Source organism: Tamandua tetradactyla, chromosome 16, assembly GCF_023851605.1.
Source record: "Tamandua tetradactyla isolate mTamTet1 chromosome 16, mTamTet1.pri, whole genome shotgun sequence".
Classification (NCBI taxonomy): Eukaryota; Metazoa; Chordata; class Mammalia; order Pilosa; family Myrmecophagidae; genus Tamandua; species Tamandua tetradactyla.
In genome coordinates this window covers 41,056,438-41,078,983 of record NC_135342.1, presented here as the reverse complement: position 1 = coordinate 41,078,983, position 22,546 = coordinate 41,056,438, and the positions used below count along the sequence as shown (strand labels likewise).

Genomic DNA, 22,546 nt, shown 5'->3' with positions numbered 1-22,546 from the left:
CTGCACTTTCTGTGTCTGGATCGGTGACACTAAAGTAAGATATTTCAGATCTCTAGAGAAAGGGATTATGAAAAGGATATATTCTAATTTTGGTAGGGGGTAAATAATAATACATATTTTGTTTGAGCAATAACAAGACCAAATGAAGAGCAGGAAGAAAATTCATTAAAAATAAATAGTTTATACCACATTTTTATCCTAGAAATGAGGCAACAGGGTGTCCAGCTAAAAATGATAAACAGATGAGGAAAAAAGTTAAAGTAAAAACAAAACATGAAGGCCTCCTGTGCATTCGTCCTATAAACTCTACTTTTTCTAAATTGTAAACAACCTCTACTCTTCTATGATGAGGAGCACAGACAAAAAAGAAGAAATGTATTATCTTTTCTTTTCACCTGAAGATGACCATATTCTTCAAAAGAACGAACTTCATCTCCTGTGTGCACATTGAATACAGAGTGAAGACATGTCGTTGGGCGTGGATCCTGCTTAAACTGCTGAACCTAGAATCAAGCATAAAATTTAAATAATGCTAGTAGTTCACACAGTCATCCAAGGTGACAGATTTCAAGTTATTTTTTATGGACCCTTTTAATGAAGTAAGCTAAGGCTTACTGAGTAATAAAGATAACTATATCTTAAGAAAGAAAACCAGAAAAAGTTCATAAGAACTAATTTTATTGGATTAACACGATGAATATTTCATTGATAATTCAAAAACATATTAATGCAGTAGCAATGACATTTGCACTGTTTTTCACCTTACTTTATTATTATTATTTTTAGGTTTTTTTTTTTTTTTTTGACATGGACAGGTACTGGGAACCGAATCCAGGTCTCCAGAACAGCAGGCGAAAATTCTGCCACTGAGCCACAGGTGCCCACCCCACCTTACTTTTATTTTAAAGTGAAATAATGGCTTACTGTGTGAGAGAATTTCAGTGATTTGCATCCACTGTACTGTTAATTGTAAGTGTTCATACAGGATTCATAAGGAAAAAATGCATAAGGCCACACTCTAACTCAGAAAGTTCAAAATTCTTTAAAAGTAAAAAAAAAAAATTCTTCAAATGCAGCAGGCGAAAATTCTGCCACTGAGCCACAGGTGCCCACCCCACCTTACTTTCATTTTAAAGTGAAATAATGGCTTACTGTGTGAGAGAATTTCAGTGATTTGCATCCACTGTACTGTTAATTGTAAGTGTTCATACAGGATTCATAAGGAAAAAATGCATAAGGCCACACTCTAACTCAGAAAGTTCAAAATTCTTTAAAAGTAAAAAAAAAGATTCTTCAAATGCTATTTCTTTCTCTAAGGATAAAAAATTTTGATCTATATGCCTGTCAACATGTCTTCATTTCCCTTTCCAAATATACTCTATTTCAGTACCAATTCCAAGAGAACATAGACACACTTTTATTTATTAACATTAAGTAAAATTTAACCACTTTAGAATATTAAATCCTACATAATCTGATAGGAAATCTGCAAGGACAAAAAAAAAATCCACGTTTTTAGGTCGCTTCAATTCAGGACACATTTTATGATGCTAATTATGTGCTTAGCATTGTGCTGTTCTCTGGAAGTATGATATAAATAGGAACAGAGAATGAATAGAATGATACAAAATTCTATATAAATGATTTTATTCTATCTTTGAAAGGATGGAACTGATAGTAATAAATGCTTGCTCAAGATCCTGCATTCTTCATTTGGCTAATTAAAGCCATATTTTCTTCTCAATATCTCAAAATAATTCTCATTCTTAAAACTTATCTTTAAAAATACCTTCTCTTACGAAGTCCTTTCTGAACCCTAACTAAAATTCCTTCTTGTACTCTCTCACCAGGCTGCTTACCCCTCAATTATTTTTCCTGCCTTGTACTTTCACTAGTTGTTTCTATCTCCCACTACCTTAAAAGATTCTAGAAGCTACACTGCCCAACATGGTAGCTACTAGCTACATGTGGCTAATTAAATTAAATTAAAATTAATTAAAATTAAATACAATTTTTAAAGTCAGTTCATAAGTCATACTAGCTACATTTCAAGTTTGCAGTAACTAAATGTTATTAATGGCTTCAGTTCACAAGACAATGTTTGTCATTTGTTTGCAAGCTATGTAAGAACCCAGCTTCAGAATTCATAGTCAATTGCTCCAACTGCAAATGATTAAAGATGAGCAAATGGGAAATTATATAACTATTGATGGAACTAACTAACTGACCTAACCTGTTGCGGTTTCATTGAACTTCACCCACCCTGCCGAACTGGAGAGCCCCACCTGCCTATTCTTAACAACCTCTGAAGAATACCAAATGTTTAACCACAGAAATGCAACCACAAAAGACATTTTTAAAAATTTTTCTTGGTTTCAATAAACTCTGCTCTATAAATATGCCACTCTCCCTTCCCCTAGCACGGCTCTTGGTTCAGTCAGCTTGACTGCTCCTCGGGCCGTTCCTCTCAAGCTCTCTAATAAAACTTGCCATGATCCACTGAGGTCTGACCATTTCTTCTTTTCATGCATTCTCCTCCACTACTCTCCTTCACTTTCCTTTCAACTATTCTTTGAGTTTTAAAGCTATTAGAAAACATGTAATTTAGAAATTTCAGAGAAAAATAAGTCCCAACCCCATAAGCTTTGGAGAATAATGGAGCATGCTATATGTTAATTACAAGAAAAAATGTTATTGAAAGGAGTCAAAAGCAAAAGGATATTACCTTGTATTTTAAGTCTCACCTCTGGGAGGAAAAAATGAAAATGATTCCAGGAAAAAGTTTTAGATTAAAATAAATACAGAAGAATGTCTTCCTCACTTAAATTTTACTTAGATTTTTTTCTGAAAACCTTTGTCACTGAATAACCAGTCTATCACTGGGAAAAAGTAAAAGTATTTTGTCATCCATCTTTAATTTATAGCCTTGAATCATGGAAAAATACATTTTATAAAATTTTAATAACACCTCCCAAATTAGGAACTACTTAGAAATATTTTAAACAAATGATTTTTGAAGTAGATAAATGAGGTATTGCAACATTCACAGACAAAAAGTAAATATCTTCCAAACTACTAACAATATACTGAATTAGCTTTGAGGGTCTCCAAATTCTCCTTCATAAAGACTATTAGAAAAGCTTTCTTTTCTAATGAGAAAATAGGTTTGTGACTCTTTTTTTGTATGCTGTATGGCAGGGGTCACATTTCATTCTTTTTCCATGTGAGTATCCCGTTATCGTAGCAGCTTTTGTTGAATTTTTTAGTTGTTGTTTTGCTTCTGACAGTTTCTTTTGTTGGTTTTGGGAAGTGCATGGGCCAGAAATTGAACCCAGGTCTCCCGCATGTTAGGTGAGAATTCTACCACTGAACTATCCTCGCACCTTCAGTTTGTGACTTTTTAAAGGTAAAATATAGCTGAGATTAATAAGTAGGCATTAAAACAAATGGCAAAAGAATAATAGACAAATCAGATCGTAAATCAAATTCTTACATTTTGTAAATAAAAAGAAATTATATTTATTCACCCTAATTCATAATAAATCAAAACTATCTCTTTTAGCTAGTGTTTTCATAAAATCTTGTAGCAATCATGTTTTACAATAAGAAACTGATGAAAGTGGAGAATGCTTAAGCTTTCTAGGTCATAATTCCACTCTAGAAGATAAAGAACATAAGGATTGAAAATTGATTGCTTCAGTTTTCTTTAAGTAAAGGCATATAAATATTTCACATTTCAAAATACATTAACATTTCCTACTATTACAGAAACATGACATGGCCAAGACTAGAGGACAAATCTGTGAACACTAACAGGAGGTAAAAACATGGTAAATGGCAGTGATCTGGGTACACTGTTCAATCTCTCTGAAATGGTTCCCTACAGTCACAAGCCAGTAATGTTCTCCTTTCTTATCCCAAATGGTTATGGGCATAAAGAAAGATTATTTCAATTGTAAAATTAAAATTTTACAATTCTAAATTATAAAATTTTAATGATACCTCCCAAATTAGGAACTACTTAGAAATATTTTAAACAAATGATTTTTGAAGTAGATAAATGAGGTATTGCAACATTCAAACTGCAAACATTCAAACACTAACATTACCTCCTGTTAATGTTCACAGATTTGTCCTCTAGTCTTGGCCATGTCATGTTTCTGTAATAGTAGGAAATGTTAATGTATTTTCAAATGTGAAATATTTATATGCCTTTACTTAAAGAAAACTAAAACAAATTCAAATGCTTTAGAATTTGTAAAACATCTTTTACTTATAAGAATATCAAAACCCCATATTTCATGGTATGAATACCCAATATGATTCATATCTTCTTACAACTCCATGTATTTTAATGGCTACCAACATACCTACACAGGGAAAGATATCCCAATTCTTTTTAATTTAAGGAATTTAAGAAAGCTTAAGTCACATACGAACTAATCAAACAGAAACATAATTGTGAAGACTAGTTAATAAAGCTGAATTATACTTAGAAAGGGCCACTACCAATCAGCTAAATAAGCCAAATAGAAAAAAACTTAAAACTATTATATCACTGCCTTTCTTCTGATAAACATTCTAATATAAGTTACTCACCTTGTCTAACAAACATGAAATTCATGGCTTCACAATATTTACCTGATAGAAAAGTTGCATTCATAAATAAATTTAATATTAATGAGATGACGTGAAATAAACAATAACTTATACTTCAGAAAAAAAATCTATAATCACAATTACTTAATATAACATGGCATACTTCTTTATTTCAGGTATGTCAATCTATAATATATTCTTTCATCTCAAGCATTCCAAAAACCTTTACAATAATGATTTGCAATGGCAAATATCAGTAGACAAATTCCTGTGGAAGAATATGGTTTACCACATTCTGGTGGCAGAATATGGTGAAATTTTTACTTCAAATACAGGTTTTTAGGAGAAATTTGCTATCATGATTTTTTATCCTTTTTCAAACATAATCTAAAACTTAACATGAAGATATTCATGTGATAAAAACATACATAAGATTAAATGTTCAACATTGCTGGCATATTTAGGTGTCAATCTTTGCTAAGATGAAGAAGTTGGAAATACAATTGAAACACGGGCTGGAAAAAATGGGGAATACCGGTAATGATAGCAACAATGAATATTTTCTGTGTGCCTGCCTGTTCTAGGCACTGTGCTAGATGCTTTCTGTATATTATCTCTTGTTCTTCACAAGAAACCCACCAAGTAGGTACTACTAGTACCCGTATTTTTCAGATGAGAAACTAAGGTACAAAGAGATTAACTAATTTGCCCAACATCATACAGCAAATAACATATTAGAAATCGTTTACGCTTATTTGTGTAGAAAAAAATTAGCCTGAGACTGCTATCCTTAGAAAGGTCTGCTTGCAGGATTGGCCTGCCTAGCTGGTGGTATCTGGGAATTTGGATTTTGAGAGAGCTCTCATCATTACCTGATAAAAATGACTGGCTCCCTATGCCTTAACTGTTTATACAAATAACATGGCTTATGCTAAACATTTTTCTTCTAGGATTCCGGAATTTTGATAAATATTATGGCAGAGCGTGCCTATATGATCAGCCCCCAATAAAAATCTTACGCTCTGAGTCTTTAACAAGCTTCTCTGGCAGATAATATTTTACAGATACTGTCACAATTCATCTCTGGTAGATAATATTTTACAGATATTGTCACAATTCATCTGTGTGGGAATTAAGTGCATCCTGTGTGACTCAATCAGGCAAGGACTCTTTGAAGCATGTACCTGGTTTCCTCTGGATTTCATCCCATGTACCTTTTTCCTTTGCTGATTATTCTTTGTAATCTTTCACTGGAATACATCATACGTGTAGGACAACCATATGCTGAGTTTTCTGAGTACTCCTAGTGAATCTCCAAACCTGGGACTGGCCTTGGGGTCCCTGATGTATACACACACCCACAATATTAGGGCCCAGGGACACCAAGATTTAGGCAAGTAGGGGGACTAGCATATTATATCCATATAGAGCTTTATGTTTAAAAGATGTTATTATGTACACTGTTCAATTTAATTTTCACGATAATCTGGAGAATTTTGCTATTTTCTAAATCTATAAGTCTTGGCCTCTTTACACACAAAGAAATGAGACATTATATTTTAGAATTAAAGTTTATTTAAGCTAGAGTAAATCATATATACAAAAGTAATTTTGATAAGAATTCTCCTACATAATATAATATTGGTTAAAAGTTTGGATATTGTGAAGTTCCTGGGAAACTAGGCATGCTGTTATGAAACTGCTATGGACCCCACAAAAGCCACATTCTTTTAATCCACTCTGCTGGACATTTTGGTGAGTTTTTTTCCATGGAGATGTGACCCACCCAATTTAAGGTGGGTCTTAATCCTTTCACTGGAGTCCTCTATGAAGAGAATAAAAGGCAAAAAACATAGAGTTCAAAACTGATACAGAGAGCAGAGAAATGAAACCAAGTGTAGAAAACAAAGATGGTTGGAGACAGAAAAAGCCCGCCCCCCAAGAGATGCTAAGCTAACAGATGGAATCCAGAGTTGTCCCAGAGAAGCGAAGAGAGGATCCTGGAATCAGAAGCTGAAACCAGAAGCCAGGAGAGAAGTAGAGTAGACATTGCCTTGTGCCTACCCATGTGACAGAAAAACTGTGGACGTGATCAGCCTTACTTAAGTGAAGATATCCTATTGTTGATGCCTTAATTTGGACATTTTCATGGCCTGAGAACTGTAAATTTGTAAGCTAATAAATTCCCTTTGTAAAAGCCAGTTCATTTCTGGTATATTGCATTTCAACAGCATTAGCAAAGTAAAACACTAGGTTTTTATCAAGCATATACCAGATACAAAACTCACATAAATTCAAGTCAAAATAACAATTCCCAACTACTTCTGGCTTAAGGCATTCCTTCAATTTCAGGATCTCAGAAGGCAGAGACAGTTTTAACTATCTAGACTGCCTAGAATGTCCCTTTAAGTTTCTAAAGTACATTCTTCTTCAGACGATGCTATTGGTATTGGTTCAATTAATCTTTCAGAATGATGTGAGAATTCCAGTCCACACTGCAGTGTTTACCTTATCAGCCTGACGCATATAGCAGTAGAGAATTCCTCTCATACACTTTATAGCCGAATGTTCCAGCTCATGGGTCCTTCCCTTGTCATCATCAATGCGCCTGGGTGAGAGAGATAATTCATGAAACAAATTGGAAAGGAATTTGAAAAGGAAGCAAAGCTTTTGATAATTAAGTATTTAACTATCTGGCTAATCCTGTGTTCTGGTGATGTTGACTAATTCTGTCAAAGTGGAACTTCATTTTCAAAACAGATGTAGAAACGTTACAATTAAAAAAAAAATCCTAAGATGAAACTTGTGCAGATTTCTCACCCAAAGATCAATTCTTTTAAGGAAGTAAACCAATCACTTTAAAAATAGCATACCATGCCTTCTTTAAGTGGGTTGACACTTTAAAAGGAAATTTCTGCATTGGAAAAATTCACCAATGGATTTTTAAAATATACAGTAGAAGCAGTTTTTAATGCCAATCCTTTGAGGTTATATAAAGGCCACATGGATTCAAGGAAGTTCAGGTTAAGTTAGGCCCATGACTTTGCTCTGACACCTGTTTAATATTGCTATGGCTAGCACTTTAGTCCACAGTCAAAAATTCCTTCAATTAAAAATACATTAAATAAGAAAATTAAGTAAGCCACAGAATAATAATTATTAATAATAAACTAGACAAGGAAAATTAAGTTATTATTTGTAATGATGATAATGATATTGATGATGATACAACATAATATAGTGGCTATCATTTACTGACAGCTTTCTTAATGCCAGATACTATGATCAGTCCTTTACATATATTACGTCATTTGATTATCACAATAATTCTATTTCTTCCTGAAGCAACTGGAGCTCAACTAGGACTAACACCTTACCCATAATGATACAAATACTTGTGGAAAAGGATTTCAATATGTGTACCAGATTTCAAAGCCCAAGAATTCTAAACAGGTCTAAGTTCTGAGAAAGAACATTTTTTTGAAGGTAAGTACTCAACGAAGCAGATCATTCTGACTGATCTGGTAGTTCCAACAGTTATATTATATATGGTTCCTCTTTTCAATCAGTTTAGTTGTCTCAGCATCTAATTACTTGAAGTATAAAAAAGAAACCCATTTTTAGAAACCGCAGAATCTTTATATCTCAAATGTGGAAGTTGAATGAAACTACTTCCACAAGCATCCTGAATTTTTAGCTAAAAACCTACATTTGGTGTTTTTAGTGATAACTGATAAAAGTACCTAAGTACAAAGTCATTCACTTATTTTTTCCATTCACATATTACATTGAATGTCTAGTATGTAGAGTAAAACTGATAGATATTAGAGCTAGGACAGTGGCAAAAAAAAAAAAAAAAGTCTCTGCCATCAGGGAAATTACAATCCAGCAGAGAATAAGAATAACCAAAAATTAACAATGATAAAAGTTATGATCAGGGAAGTGTTATTGAAGTACATAGCAGAGGCAACTGATAAAGTCTGGGAGTAAGAAAGACTGAGAAGGAAGGCCTGGCAAGAAGATATAGAAAGACTTTCTAGAGAACTGAATGCTGAGCAGAATTTAGCAGCCATGGGATTGGGGTGGGAACAAGGACACCGTAAACTGCTAGGTAGTTTTAAGAAAGAAATATTTTCAACTAAAGCAGAGAAAGATGAGTTAGGCAGAAAAATCACCCTGGATACAATAAAGTGAACAGATTGGAGAGATTCAATTTTAAAGATAAGGAGATCAGTTGGGGCAATTATAATAAATCAAATGAGGGGTATTATTGGGGAATACATTTATCTGAAGCTAAATATAAAGAGATAGTTTTCATAGTGATTATAAGTTAAGAACATCTAAGAATATTGGATATTACATTCTGATCTACAGGTTTCCAGAAAATTTGTGGTATGACAAAATAACTACAAGCCTTTTTCCTCAAAATTAATACTTTAACCTGAAAATACTTTAACTTTTTTCTATGAAAGAAAAACTATTATCAGAATACCATAAAATCAGACAAAATAAATGAGACAACTGCTTTTGCTTAACAGGCAGCACAAAACTGGAAAGGAAAACCTACAATATAAGCCCCATAATTCCTCTGGGTCTTGGCCTGGGGAAGAGCTGAAATTCAATCAAAGCATGCCACTTCCTTTGAGGTAAGGCAGGGATAAGAGTCTAGCGTAGTTTAAGTAAGTAAATCTTCATGGAAGGAAACTGGAGAGAAGGAAATTGTATCTGGAGGGAAACAACAGAAGTCCACTGAGAGTCCCTGTGATTTCCTTGGTTTAAGACTTGGCAAAACATGAATAGGACAAAAGTACTTTAGGCTTACCAGACAGCAGCTGAAACAGAACAGAGATGTTAGAGGCTGAGCAGTACAGTGGATATTTGCAGTTCCAGTTCAGCTATAATGAAGAGATGTCCTTAATACTTTTTTAACCCTCAGTCATCCAGTTAAGGCATGAGAAAAGGTCTCATTTTTGAAGAATCTAAGAATCCCACCATTATCAAGGTCCAAACTAAGTCTTGATAAGGTATACAGAGGAGACAGTTTGGAAATCATGTCCTATTAAGTTACAGGTGCTTGGAAAACACCTTTGTTTTTCCACAGATGCATGCTAACAAAGTACAAAATGAAGCCTACAAGAGTTAAAGATGACCAGCCCATAAATGAGTGTCCACACGGAAAAAAAATCAACATACTTTAGAGAAAAAGATTACAAAATCCAGATTCTCTACAATTATCAACTATAAGGTGCAATACACAATTAAACGCATAAGATATTCAAAGAAACCAGAAAATATCATTAGCATCTTAATCCCAAAAAACTCACTTGAAACTGATCTTGAAATGGCTGAGTATTTGATTAGCATTGGCTACTCTAAATATGTTTAGAACAGTAAAGGAAAATTTGTCCAAAGAATGAAAAGAAAATACTGTTAAAATGAGGAAACTGATAGTGAACATTAACAGAGAACTGGAAACCAAATAGAAATGACAGTAATCAGAAATACAATAACTGAAATAAAAAAGTTACTGGATGACTGAAGATGATGGAAAAAGAGACAGTATATTTGAAGACAGATTAATAGAAATTATCCAACTGGAAGAACAGAGAGAAAAAATACTTAAATAAAAAAAACTCATGAAACTTGATTACTATAGTCAATATATAATGCAATCCAGGTCCCAGAAGACAACGAGAGAAGATGGAAAGAAAAAACAGTTGAAGAAAAAATGACAAAAATATTCCCGGTTTGGTTAAAAACTTTAATTCATAAACCTATAAAATGAAGAAACAGTGAAACATAAGCTGGAAAAATGAAAACAAAAGGAATAACCATACCTAGGTATTTCACAATAAAAATGTAAAAAGTGAAACAGAAAGAGAAAATCTCAAAAGCAGTAATAAACAAAAAAGGACATATTAGGGAAACAAAGGTATGAAAGATACTCACTTGCTCCAGAGAAAAAATGGACGCCACAGGACAAAAGGAATGATATATTTCCTAAAATGAAAAAAATTGTCTCCAAAAACAAAAGTGAAATAAAGACATTTTCAGATAAACAAAATCTGAAATATTTGCCAATCAGCAGACCTACTTTAGCGCAAGCTTTAGGATGTTCTTCAGGCTGAAGAGAAATTAACTAGATAAAAACTTAGACCTAGAAGAAAGAATGAAGAGCAACCGAAACGATAAAGTGGGTAAATATTAAAAATAGTGTGCTCCTACATTCTGAAGGACTATGACTTTTTTAGAGCAAAAATAATAACATCGTAAGGTGGAATTTGTAATATATGTTCTTGTGATACACATGACAGCATCATACAAAGAATAAGGGTAGAGTGAACAAGAAATAAGACTTATACTGTTGTGAGGTTATTATATTTGCCAGATGTGAGAGAAGAAGTGGGAATTGTGAAGTGCCTGGTAAGATCTGTAAAATGGTGGAATACTGACTGTAATGGACTTTTATTGAGTTAAGAATGCATAGTGTGAGCTGTAAATGAAGGAGACATATTGTTAGCAACTGTGGTAGTTAGATTCAGATGTCAACTTGGCTAGGTGAAGGAGCCTAGTTGTACTGCTGTAGACATGAGCATATGAACCTCATGTGTTGCTGATTACATTTGCAGTCGGCTAGGAGGCCTGCCTGCTATAATGAATGATGTTTGATTTAATTGGAGGTTGCTTAAATAAGAGAGCGCAAAGTAGCACAGCCCAAGAAGCTCAGCATACCTCATCTCAGCACTCAGAACTCACCACAGACCTTTGGAGATACAAAATGGAATCACCCCGGGGAAAGTTGTTGGAACCCAGAGGCCTGGACAGAAGGCCAGGTGAGATTGCACTTTGCCTTCCCACATAAGAAAGAACCTCAGCGAAAGTTAGTTGCCGTCCTTTGAAGAACTATACATTAACTAAATAAATACCCCTTTATTGAAAACCAATCCATCTCTGGGGTGTTGCATTTCAGCAGCAAGCAAATTAGAACAGCAACCAACAGCCAATAACAAAAAGAGGTAAAGGGAAAATAAAATGGAATACTAAAAAAATTCAATTAAAAAAACTGATGGTAGTAAAGGAGCAAAAGAGAAACAAAAACAGAAAAAACAAATGGAAAACAAACTGATGGAAGAATAAATTCTAGTCATATCAATTATTTTAAAAGTAAATGGATCAGTCTTTAAAAAAAAAAAAAGACATTCATGTCTTCACTCTCAGTCCTCCAGCAATATACCTGGCAGCAGGGTTGCAGGATCATATGGTAACCCCAACCCTAGCCTCCTGTGCATCACAAGCACTCCAGAAGGGGTGACCCTCTCAGCTTCCCTACCAACAATGCATAGGTACACCTTCTTCTCAACATTTTCTCTAGCACATATTTCTCTCTGTTCATTTTTAAAAAATTCATTTATTTATTAATTTAAAAAATTAAGAACAAAAACATTAACATATCATTCCGTTCTACATATATAATCAGTAATTTTCAATATCATCACATAGTTGCATACTAATCATTTCTTAGAACATTTGTATCAATTCAGAAAAAGAAATAAAAAGACAACAGAAAAAGAAATAAAACGATAACAGAAAAAAAAAGATTATAAATACCATACCCCTTACCCCTTGCTTTCATTTATCACTAGCATTTCAAACTAAATTTATTTTAACATTTGTTCCCCCTATTATTTATTTTTATTCCATATGTTCTACTCGTCTGTTGACAAGGTAGATAAAAGGAGCATAAGACACAAGGTTTTCACAATCATACAGTCACACTGTGAAGGTTACACCATTATACAATCATCAAGAAACATGGCTACTGGAACACAGTTCTACATTTTCAGGCAGCTCCCTCCAGCCTCTCCAATATATCTTGAATAACAAGGTGATATCTACTTAATGCATAAGAATAACCTCCAGGACAACCTCTCAACTCTGGAATCTCTCAGCCATTGAAACTTTGTCTCATTTCACTGTTCCCCCTTTTGGTCGAGAAGGTTTTCTCAATCCGTGGATGCTGAGTCTCAGCTCATTCCAGGATTTCTGTCCCACGTTGCCAGGAAGGCCCACACCCCTGGGAGTCATATCACACGTAGACGGGGAGGGTGGTGAGTTTGCTTGTTATGATGGCTTGTTATGATGGCTGGCTCCATTAGTTTTTCTCCTCCTTTCCCCTTCTCTTCTCCTTCTGGGACACCAACAACACGCATATTCATATGCTTCATATTGTCATTCAATTCCCTAAGTCCCTGCTCATATTTTTCCATTTTTTTCCCTATAGTTTGTTTCTTGTCAGATTTCAGATGTTCCGTTTGCCAGTTCACTAATCCTATCCTCTGCATTTCAAAATCTACCATTGCAGGTTTCCACTGTTTTTTTTTTCATCTCTTCTACAGTGCCTTTCATTCCCATAAGTTCTGTTATTTGTTTTTTCAGACTTTCAATTTCTTCTTTTTGTTCATTTCTTGCCTCAATTCACTGATTTGGTTTTTGATGGTTTTCCATGTCTGTTCGCATATTCTGAATTAATTGTTTCAGCTCCTGTATCTCATTTGAATTGTTGATTTGTTCCTTTGATTGGGCCATATTTTCAATTTCCCTGGTGTGATCTGATATTTTTTGCTGGCGTCTAGACATATAATTACCTTAATTAGTTTATTCTGGAGATTGCTTTCACTTCTTTTACCTAGGGTTTTCTTGCTGGATGAATTTATTGTCTATCTGTTCTTTGACATTCAGTTCAGCTTTTTCTGGACCTCTAGCTTAGATTTTGTTTAACACAGGAGAATTTTTTGGTTCTTGTTTTCTTGTTTCTTGCCCTGCCTATATGGTGCCTTGCCCCCCCACCCCCCTTAGGAAAATCTATGTAGGTATTATAGACCCCAGCCGGGTTTTCCTGGACCAAACTGGCCTCCTATGAGGAGGAAGGAGCCACCTGTGTTGGTTTTCTCTGAGGGTGGGACCCAGCAGGTTGAAAGACTTTCCTGCGAAGTCTCTGGACTCTGTTTCTCTTATCCTGCCCAGTATGTGGTGCTTATCTGCTTGCGGGTCCCACCAGCATAAGATGATGTGGTACCTTTAACTCTGGCAGACTCTCCCTGCTGGGGGCGTGGTGGAGACAGGAGAGGTTGTAGGCTGGTTTTAATGGTTTCAAATTACCAAGCTCTGGTTTTTAATTCCTTGAGGGAGGGATTCCACCTGAGTTGGGCTTCACCCCTTCCCTGGGGAAGGCACAGGCTCTAGACAAGCCCTGAAACGACCTTCTCAGTTGCAGCCTGAGAAGTCCTGCCGTTGAATCCAGAGGCAGTCAAGCCTTTGTAGAGTCACAGCCCAAAGACCTCTGTTCCTTTTCTTTTTTTCTTTTTCCTTTAGCCCAATGAGCGTCCTCTGCTTTGACCATGTTCACCTGGACTGGGGGCCTATTTTTAGTAGTCAGAATGTATTAATTAAAGCTACAGTTGGTGTTTGGCTGGGCTCAGCCCCTGATGCTGTTAAAGTCTCTTTCCTTTCCCCTCTGGGAAGCAGTCTGTGGGGGAGGGGCACTGGCCACCACGCCTTGGTGAACTCACGGTCCTGGGGAGGCTCGCAGCCGGTCCAGCTGTTCCAGACTGGGGTGCGCTGTGTGTCCGGTCACTGATGTGGCTCCAGGAGCTGTTCTGTACTGTTTCTGGTTATTTAGTAGTTGTTCTGGAGGACAAACTAAAACATGCACATTGCTAAGCTGCCATCTTGGCCCCTCCCTTTCTCTATTCATTTAAAAAAAATTTTTTTTTATTATATAATATTATATATATACAACACAAAAAAGGAAAAAAGCAATACTTTCCAAAGCACTCTTCAAGAAGTAATTATAAGACAGATCCCAGAGTTCATCATGGGCTACTACTATTCTCTCAGATTTTTCCTTATAGCTGCTTCAGAATATAGGACACCAGAATGAATAAATATATGTATATTTTTTGCATGGGAAGGCACCAGGAGGAATAATTATTTTCTTCATCATCACAATCGACCTTTTTTTTTACCTTTTTGCAAAAAATAACAAATATTAAAAAAAAGCAATAAATTTCAAAGCACAGCAGAACCATTAGTCATAGAACAGACTTCAGAATTTAGTATGGGTTACAATTCCACATTTTTATATTTTTACTTCTTGCTGCACTAAGATATTGGAGACTAAAAGAAATATCAATTTAATGATTCAGCAATCACTTGTTTGTCAAACCCTACCTTTTTTCATAACTCCACCATCACCTTTGACCTTTCTATTCCACTCTTTAGGGGTATCTGGACTATGGCCATTCTAACTCTTTCACTTTTGAAGGGGCTGTCAATAATATGGGGTAGAGAGATGGAACTAGCTGATTTCTGGAGAGGTTGGGTCTTCTAGTTTTCAGGACTTATCTGGTTCAGAGACTTACCTGGAGATTATAGGTTTCTGGAAAGTTACCCTAGTGCATGGAACCTTTGTGGAATCTCATGTATTGCCCTAGGTGTTCTTTAGAATTGGATGGAATGGTTTTGGTTGGGGTTTGGCAAGTTATGATAGTAGTGATGTTTAAATGAAACTTGTATAAGAGAGTCCTCCAGAGTAGCCTCCTGAATCTATGTGGACTCCCTCAGCCATTGCTACTTTAGTAGTTACACTTCTTTTTCTGATTTTGGTTAGGATGGAATTGTTGATTCCATAGTGCCAGGGCCGGACTCATCCTTGAGGGTCATTTCCCATGCCACCAGGGAGAGTTTCACCCCTGGATGTCATGTCCCATGTAGGGAGGAGGGCAATGATTTCACTTAGAGAGCAGGGCTTAGAGAGAGTGAGGCCACATCTGAGCAACCAACGAGGTCCTCCAGAAATAACTCTTAGGCATACCTACAGGTCCCTACTTAAGCTTCACAAGAGTAAGCCTCAAGATCAAGGGCCTATCTCTGTTCATTTTTAAACAGTTTTATTCACACATCATACAATCTAACCTAAGTAAGCAGCCATGCCTTTGCCAAAATAATCTATAAGAAGACATTTCCTTTCCTTCCACAAAGAATCCACACCCCTCTCCCATATTCCCCTCTTGTTGACATTTAACTCTGGCAAAATGCTTTTGTTATATCCAGTGTAGACATATTACAATGTTACTGTTGCCTATAGACCTTGCTTGCATTGACGGTTATTTTTTCTTATATACCACCCATTTTCAACACCTTGCAAAAACACTGTTATATCTGTACATTTAATCACCATCATGGTCCACTCTAGGCATTCCTAAGCCATACCATTTCAGTCTTTACTCTCTTTCTTTGCTTCTGGTGTCAAACATGCCCCCAGCCTCCTTGAATCATACTCACATTCACCTTCATTCAGTGTATTTATATTATTGTGCTACCATCAGACAGCATTGTAGTTATCCATTTCTGAATTTTTATAACCAGTCCTGTTGCACATTCTGCATTCCTTTAGCACCATATGCCTAATCTCTACCCTCTTTTTATCTCCTGATAATCTGTGTTCTTAATTTTAACTCTCAAAGTTCACTTAATGATATTAGTTTATATAAGAGAGACCATATAGTATTTGCCCTTTTGTTTCTGGCTAAATTCATTCAGCATAATGTCCTCAAGGTTCATCCATGTTGTTACATGCTTCATGACTTTATTCTGCTTTACAGCTGTATGGGTCATCAGGTTGAGGCCTATCGTAAAGGGTCCTAGATTGTAAGCTCTTAAAGCAGTCACATATAATCAGGAGTTGTAACTGTTATTTCTAAATTCTGAGATACTGAGCCATTTGTGTATAACCTGGTCATTCCTAAAACTTCGGGTACTTATGTGATACCTGAGACTCAGAGTTAGAGCACTGAAGTCATGAAAGTCAGCATTACCTCACACCTGCAACTGTTTAAAAAGTTGAAAAAGTGATCAGACTTTGACTAGAGATAAGAATGAAGCTGATATAGATAGGACTAAGGTAATTTTAAAACTTCAACTTCTGTGTAAGACTAAAGGGAGGTATGTTTTTTTGGTACAAAATTTATATTTTGATTAGTGCATTATCTAATTTAACTTGTATGGCCAGTGTATTTGAACACCACAATTACACGGAATCTTGAATGGGGCATGAGATCTGTTGGTTTGTACATGTTAGTGTAATGCCCTGATACATCCCAGAGTAATCTATACAGAGAATTAAAAAAGTATTCGCAAATACTTAGGGGACTAGGGAGAAAAGAAGAAACAGTGAACTTCCCCATTGGGGAACTCCTGATATTTGTGCAAGCAGTTGGGCCAAATAATTCAATAGGCTGAGCCCTCCATTTTAGAGTTCGCCCTTATGAAATTTATTTCTGCAAAGGAAAAGTGAAGCCGACTTATAATTATTCCTAAATTTTGTACCAAATACATCTGAGATATTGAGCTATTTGTGTATAACCTGGTCATTCCCAAAACTTTGGGGACTTATGTGACAACTGAGACTCAGAGTTAGAGCACTGAAATGTTCTTTTTTGCAGATATGGCTTCTCTCTCTAAGCCAACTTGGCAGGTAAACTCACTGCCCTCTGCCCTACATTATGACATGACTCTCAAGGGGTATATATCTCCCTGGCAACATGTGACGCAACTCCCTGAGCTGAGCCAGGACTGGCATCATAGGAATGAGAAAGCCTTCTTGACCAAAAGGAAGAAGAGAAAAATGAGATAAAGACTCAGCAGCTAAAAGATTTCAAACAGAACTGAGAGATTATCCTGGAGGTTATTCTTACACATTATATAGCTATCCCTTTTTATTTTATGGTGTATTGGATGGGCTAGAGGGAAGTATCTGAAATTGTTGAACTGTGTTATAGTAGCCTTGATTCTTGAAAAAAACTGTATAACTATTTTGTTTTCACATTGTGACTGTATGATTCTGAAAATCTTGTGTCTGATGCTCCTTTTATCCAGGGTATGAAGAGATGAGTAAAAGAAAAATAAGGACAAAAAATAAATAAATAATAGGGAGGGAATGAGGGGTTAAAAAGAATTAGGTAGATTGAAATACTAGTGGTCAATGAGAGGGAGGAGTAAGGGGCATGGGATGTATGAGCTTTTTCTTTTTAAATTTCTTTTTCTAGAGTGATGCAAATGTTCTAAAAATGATCATGGTGATGAATACACAACTATGTGATGATACTGTAAGCAAAACTGTATACTTTGGATGGACTGTATATGTGTGAAGATACCTCAAAAAAAAAAAAAAACGTAAATGGACAAAACGCCTTATTTAAACAAGGGAAGATCTTTCATAGTGATCAGGAAGACATAATGATTCAAAATATGCATGTACCTAATAGCTGAACTTCAAAATTCACAAGTGAAAGTGACAAAACTGAAGGAAAGTTGAAAAAAATCTATAGAATAGTTGAATATTATTTGTAACACCCCTCTCTCAGTAAAATAAGAATCGGAGACTAACTGTACAGATATTTAGGGCTATAGTATGTGCAAAGCACTGAGGCTTCACAGTTGAACAGATACATATTATCAGTATACTATGCTGAGCTGATGTTGAGGTCTGAATGGGGCACAATGAGGTCAGAGTAGAGATGCATAGTTAGGAAAAAGCTCAAGAAGACTTCCAGAATACCAGAAGCAAGTTGATTCTTTAACAGATAAATAAAACTTAGTGAGATAAGAAGTAAAAGGTTATTCCAGATGGAAGGAACAGCATGATCAAAGACACAGCATAAGTAAGCTTGATATATTCAGAGAGCTATTAATCTTGTGATATTAAAATAGTAGATAGAAAATGATGAGGAAGTTGGACAGATAGCAAGTTAACAATGGGCTCTATATGCCATATTTAGAAGTTAGAACTTGATTCTGTAGTGAGGAACTAAAGAGACTGAAGCATCTAGAGGAGAAAAAGAACATAGTTAGATTTGTATTTTAGATAAGCAAACAAGCTCTAAAACAGATGCTGGATAAAAGGGGAAAAAAATAGAGGCAGCAAGATGGTTAAGGGATGCAACTAATATTCCAGTCAAAAAGGGAATAAACTGTTGTATGAAAACTTACAATCAGTGATAGGAGAAAAGGAAAAGAGGAGAAAGGTTTAAGTAATGTTTATGAAGTAAAATTGGAATAATTTGTGAATGACTGGGTGCAAGGTGATGCCATTAATTGAACTTGCTAAAACAGAAAAGCACATTCAAGTCTGCTGAAGCATATTCTTTATTCATGAAGCTCTAGAGACACAGAGCACGGGACAGATGTAGCATTGGTGTGCCATATAGTTCTCTGAGCTCTAGAAACAACCAGAGTTATCATATGCTAAGGCCAAATGGCTACCTTGGAGTAAACATTTAATGCTGTTCGAACAAATGAGTAACTGAAGACATGGGCAGAAAATTACGTTGAGGTGCAAAATTTTAGATTTTCTGGTAGAGATTTCTATGTATTCACTTTGTTTTAATTATCAGTTTAAAATTTATTTTTCTACTTGCCCCCTGGCTACTTTATTTGGCCATATTGTTTCACTGAGAAATATTTAAGACTTTTCTAGATACCACATATTTGTTCAAAGCTTTATATCCCTATTGATTTTTTGTCTGCTTAAGTTGTTATTGAGAGGAGTGGTAAAATTAATTTCCAACTATCATGTGGATTTCTCTCCTTTTTCCCTTAGTTGTATCATTTTGCTTTGTGAATTTTGATGTACTGTCATTAGGTGCATAAGTAATTAGAATTACAAACATGAAGGTTCTTAAGACAAATCAAATGATCAATTTAAAAATAAGTGACTAATAACTCTAATATGTTGAACGTTTATATGCTCCTTGGTTTACTTCTTTTCCTATTTCTTTCCTTACCTCTTTCTCTCCTAAACCTCGCTTTTAAGTGTATATGCTTTCTGCTCCTTTCCTACAGTTTATTTTTCTCTTCCCCTATCAACTTCTCTTCTAACTTCTTAAAGGGAAAAAGTACTAACTGGAAATGTTATTTAAACTACATGATGTATTTGTAAATAGAATTTTACAATTCTTAGGTGTTAATTTAATATCAGTAAATCACAGTTAACAACACTTCCTGCTTTGAAGAAAAACAAATAGAAGAAAAAAGAAGACTAGCTAAAGTATTACTATTAAACTGGGTTTTAAACGTTCTCCTGGCTCTGATTTCCTGTTTTATTTTTACTTATTATTATGGATGAGTGACCAACAAAAGCTGGGTGAGAGTTACCCACTACTGAAAAATAGAAGTGATTTATTTATTCTTTCATTTAATCTTAATTAAAATATCTGTCAATATCCAAACCTGATAAAGAACATCACTGTTGTGTACACCAGAAAAGCATGCTCTTTAATCTTGATTCAATATTATTAAGTAGGATCTTTTTGATTAAGTTGATTCCATGGAGCTATGAACCATCCAGTTGTGGGTGGGGCTTTTGATTAGGTGGATTCCATGGAGATCTGTCTCTACCCATTCAAGGTGGGATTGTTTACTGAAGTCATTTAAGAGAGAACCATTTTAGAAATGGTTCTTAAATGACTGAAGTCATTTAAGAGAGAACCATTTTAGAAAAAGCTTCAGAGCCCACCTTTGGAGATGCAGAAGGAAAACACCCCTAGGGAAGCCATTCTGAAAAGAAAAGCAAAGAGATAAAGCTAGCAGACATTTGTTATGTGCCTTCCCAGTTGACAGAGAAACATCAAACGTCATTGGCCTTTTCTTGAGTCAAGGATCTTTCTTTGGATGCCTTAGTTTGGACATTTTTTATGGCATCAGAACTGTAACTTGCAACTTAATGAATTCCCTTTATAAAAGCCAACCCATCTCTAGTATATTGCATTCCGGTAGCTTTAGCAACCAATACACCTGTCTATTTAAAAAGTATACCACAATTACCTCCTTCTCAAATTGCATATCTCATAGACCACTAACGGGAAGAATGATTGTCATTTTAACATATTATGGTAAATGCCAGTAAAAAGTAAATTGTTCATCATTACCACATTATTCTTTCTTTATTATGCAGGCACTGCTGTAACACTGGCATAATTTTACTCTATACTCAATTTTTTTCATCTGATACAGATACAAGGAGATCAGGCATTGATACATGGAGGAAACAGCACAGTTGGAATATAATTAAATCAATGAAATTTTCTGTGTACCATCCCTACCTCAACTAAATATGAAAAAAAAAAATTAAGAAAAAAGCAAACCAAGTCATGTTTTCCTAAAAATGTCTTTAAAATAATTTTCTCGCTCCTAATTTCAGCAAGCATTAAAGCAAGACAAAATATTCCACAATAATTCAGGTACAACAAAGGACCCTTTTATTTTAATGACATTCTCCTGGTTCTTCTTTCTATTGCAAATAATATAGTAACCAGAAGAATATTTCTCTGGAAAATAAAAGAACAGATGCATTTGAGTAAAAACATTAAGGCCATTAGGATATATTTATTACCTTTCCTAAGATTTAAAGTGAACCTGGTGACCTAAAATAATTTCCCTATTTTTCTACCAGAGATTGGCAATATTCTGTTTTCTTTAGGAAGCAGTATGCATGCAAATTCAAGTTCTAGTGTGATCCGAAAAATATTTCACATTTATAAAAACTAATAAATGAAACTTTTAAAGTAATTCTACTTAGTAATTTATTATAATCAAGTTCAATTATTGAGCAGATATCTCTACAACATGAAGCTTTGATTTCACATCTAAACCAGAATTCCAGATATATATATATACACTGATATATATAACTACAGAAGAAACTAGACACTAGAGTCCTATCATTGACACATTATTCCCTCTCAGGCAAGCTTCAAGGAAAATATAATCAGAATGTTGCTTGATAAGACTAAGTTATACATGTGGCTACTTACTACATTAAACTCCCAAACAGCAATAAATCTGTCACTGGCAGAGAACAGGATGATTTCTTTGCTGAAGTCATCCTCTCTCTCCCCTTGACACTGCTCATAGTATCTTGTCAAAGTTTACTTCGAGTATTTCTTTTTCCAATATATACACACATAAAAAGTCTGAAAATATTCTATCAAGTCAATACTTTTAAAAAAATCACTTATTTTTCTCAAATATAAATCGTAAAGAATGCTATTTTTCACACGTAGACCTTAATGTAAAAGTCAGTTTTTCCCCCCCAAGAGCTCATACTAGAAACAACAAAAAAATGCCCAAACCCTACATGATACTATTTTATTATAAGGAATAAGCTAATTTTCTTTTAACAGACTTTGTACAGATAGTAGGTTCAGAAAATAGTTTTAATCTGAACCATGTAAATTAAAATCTTTTTTTTTTTTTTTTACAAATAATGATACATTGAGAACTACAGGTTACTATAAGACATTTCTTTCCTCCTCCGGGATTAAACAAATTCAAATTATAAAGTGTACACATCACAGTTAAGAAAGAGCAAACTATTTCAAGCATTATGCAACATAATTATTCCATTGTGTTCAATAATAAAAATATTGACTATATGTAACTAATTAAATAACACAAAATCATACTCCTAAATTCGCATAAAGTAAAAAGATTTTGAATCTTTTAAAGTCCCCAGTTCACACACACAACACACAAATTTAAACAAATATGAGGTTTCATGGATTGTTACAAGGCTGATAGAAAACTAATTGTATAGAAAACTAATACAATTAGAAAATTCAAATTACTCATTATTTTTTAAAATTAACAACTTCATACCATGCAGTCAATAACAAAAAGAGACAGATAAAAACACCTGAAGAAAAAAATTAATGTAATTTTTGGGGAATTCTTCCTAACGCAATCTATATGATTTCATTAGCATTTACAAGTAGACTAAAACAAAAATTTTATTAAATTTACAGCAAGGGAATTTTCTAAACAAGTCATCACAATTTAATTATATTGTGAAATTAAAATGGGTTTCATAATGTTTCCATGACGAGTGCCC

General features: G+C 34.8%; 1 protein-coding gene across 11 annotated transcripts in view; it reads right to left on the bottom strand.

Moving 5' to 3' along the window:
- PHKB (phosphorylase kinase regulatory subunit beta) overlaps positions 1–22,546 on the bottom strand; it is a 294,059-nt gene that overhangs the window by 204,615 nt on the left and 66,898 nt on the right. For 9 of the 11 annotated variants that reach the window (XM_077132330.1, XM_077132329.1, XM_077132328.1 and 6 more), the window contains 2 exons: positions 7,108–7,207; positions 396–503 (listed from right to left, as the gene is read on the bottom strand). In XM_077132330.1, coding sequence (XP_076988445.1) covers positions 396–503; positions 7,108–7,207 — 208 coding nt within the window. Of the gene's footprint in view, positions 1–395; positions 504–4,109; positions 4,161–4,599; positions 4,642–7,107; positions 7,208–22,546 lie in introns of those variants that run through there. The other 2 variants (XM_077132335.1, XM_077132336.1) reach the window with 2 other exon arrangements.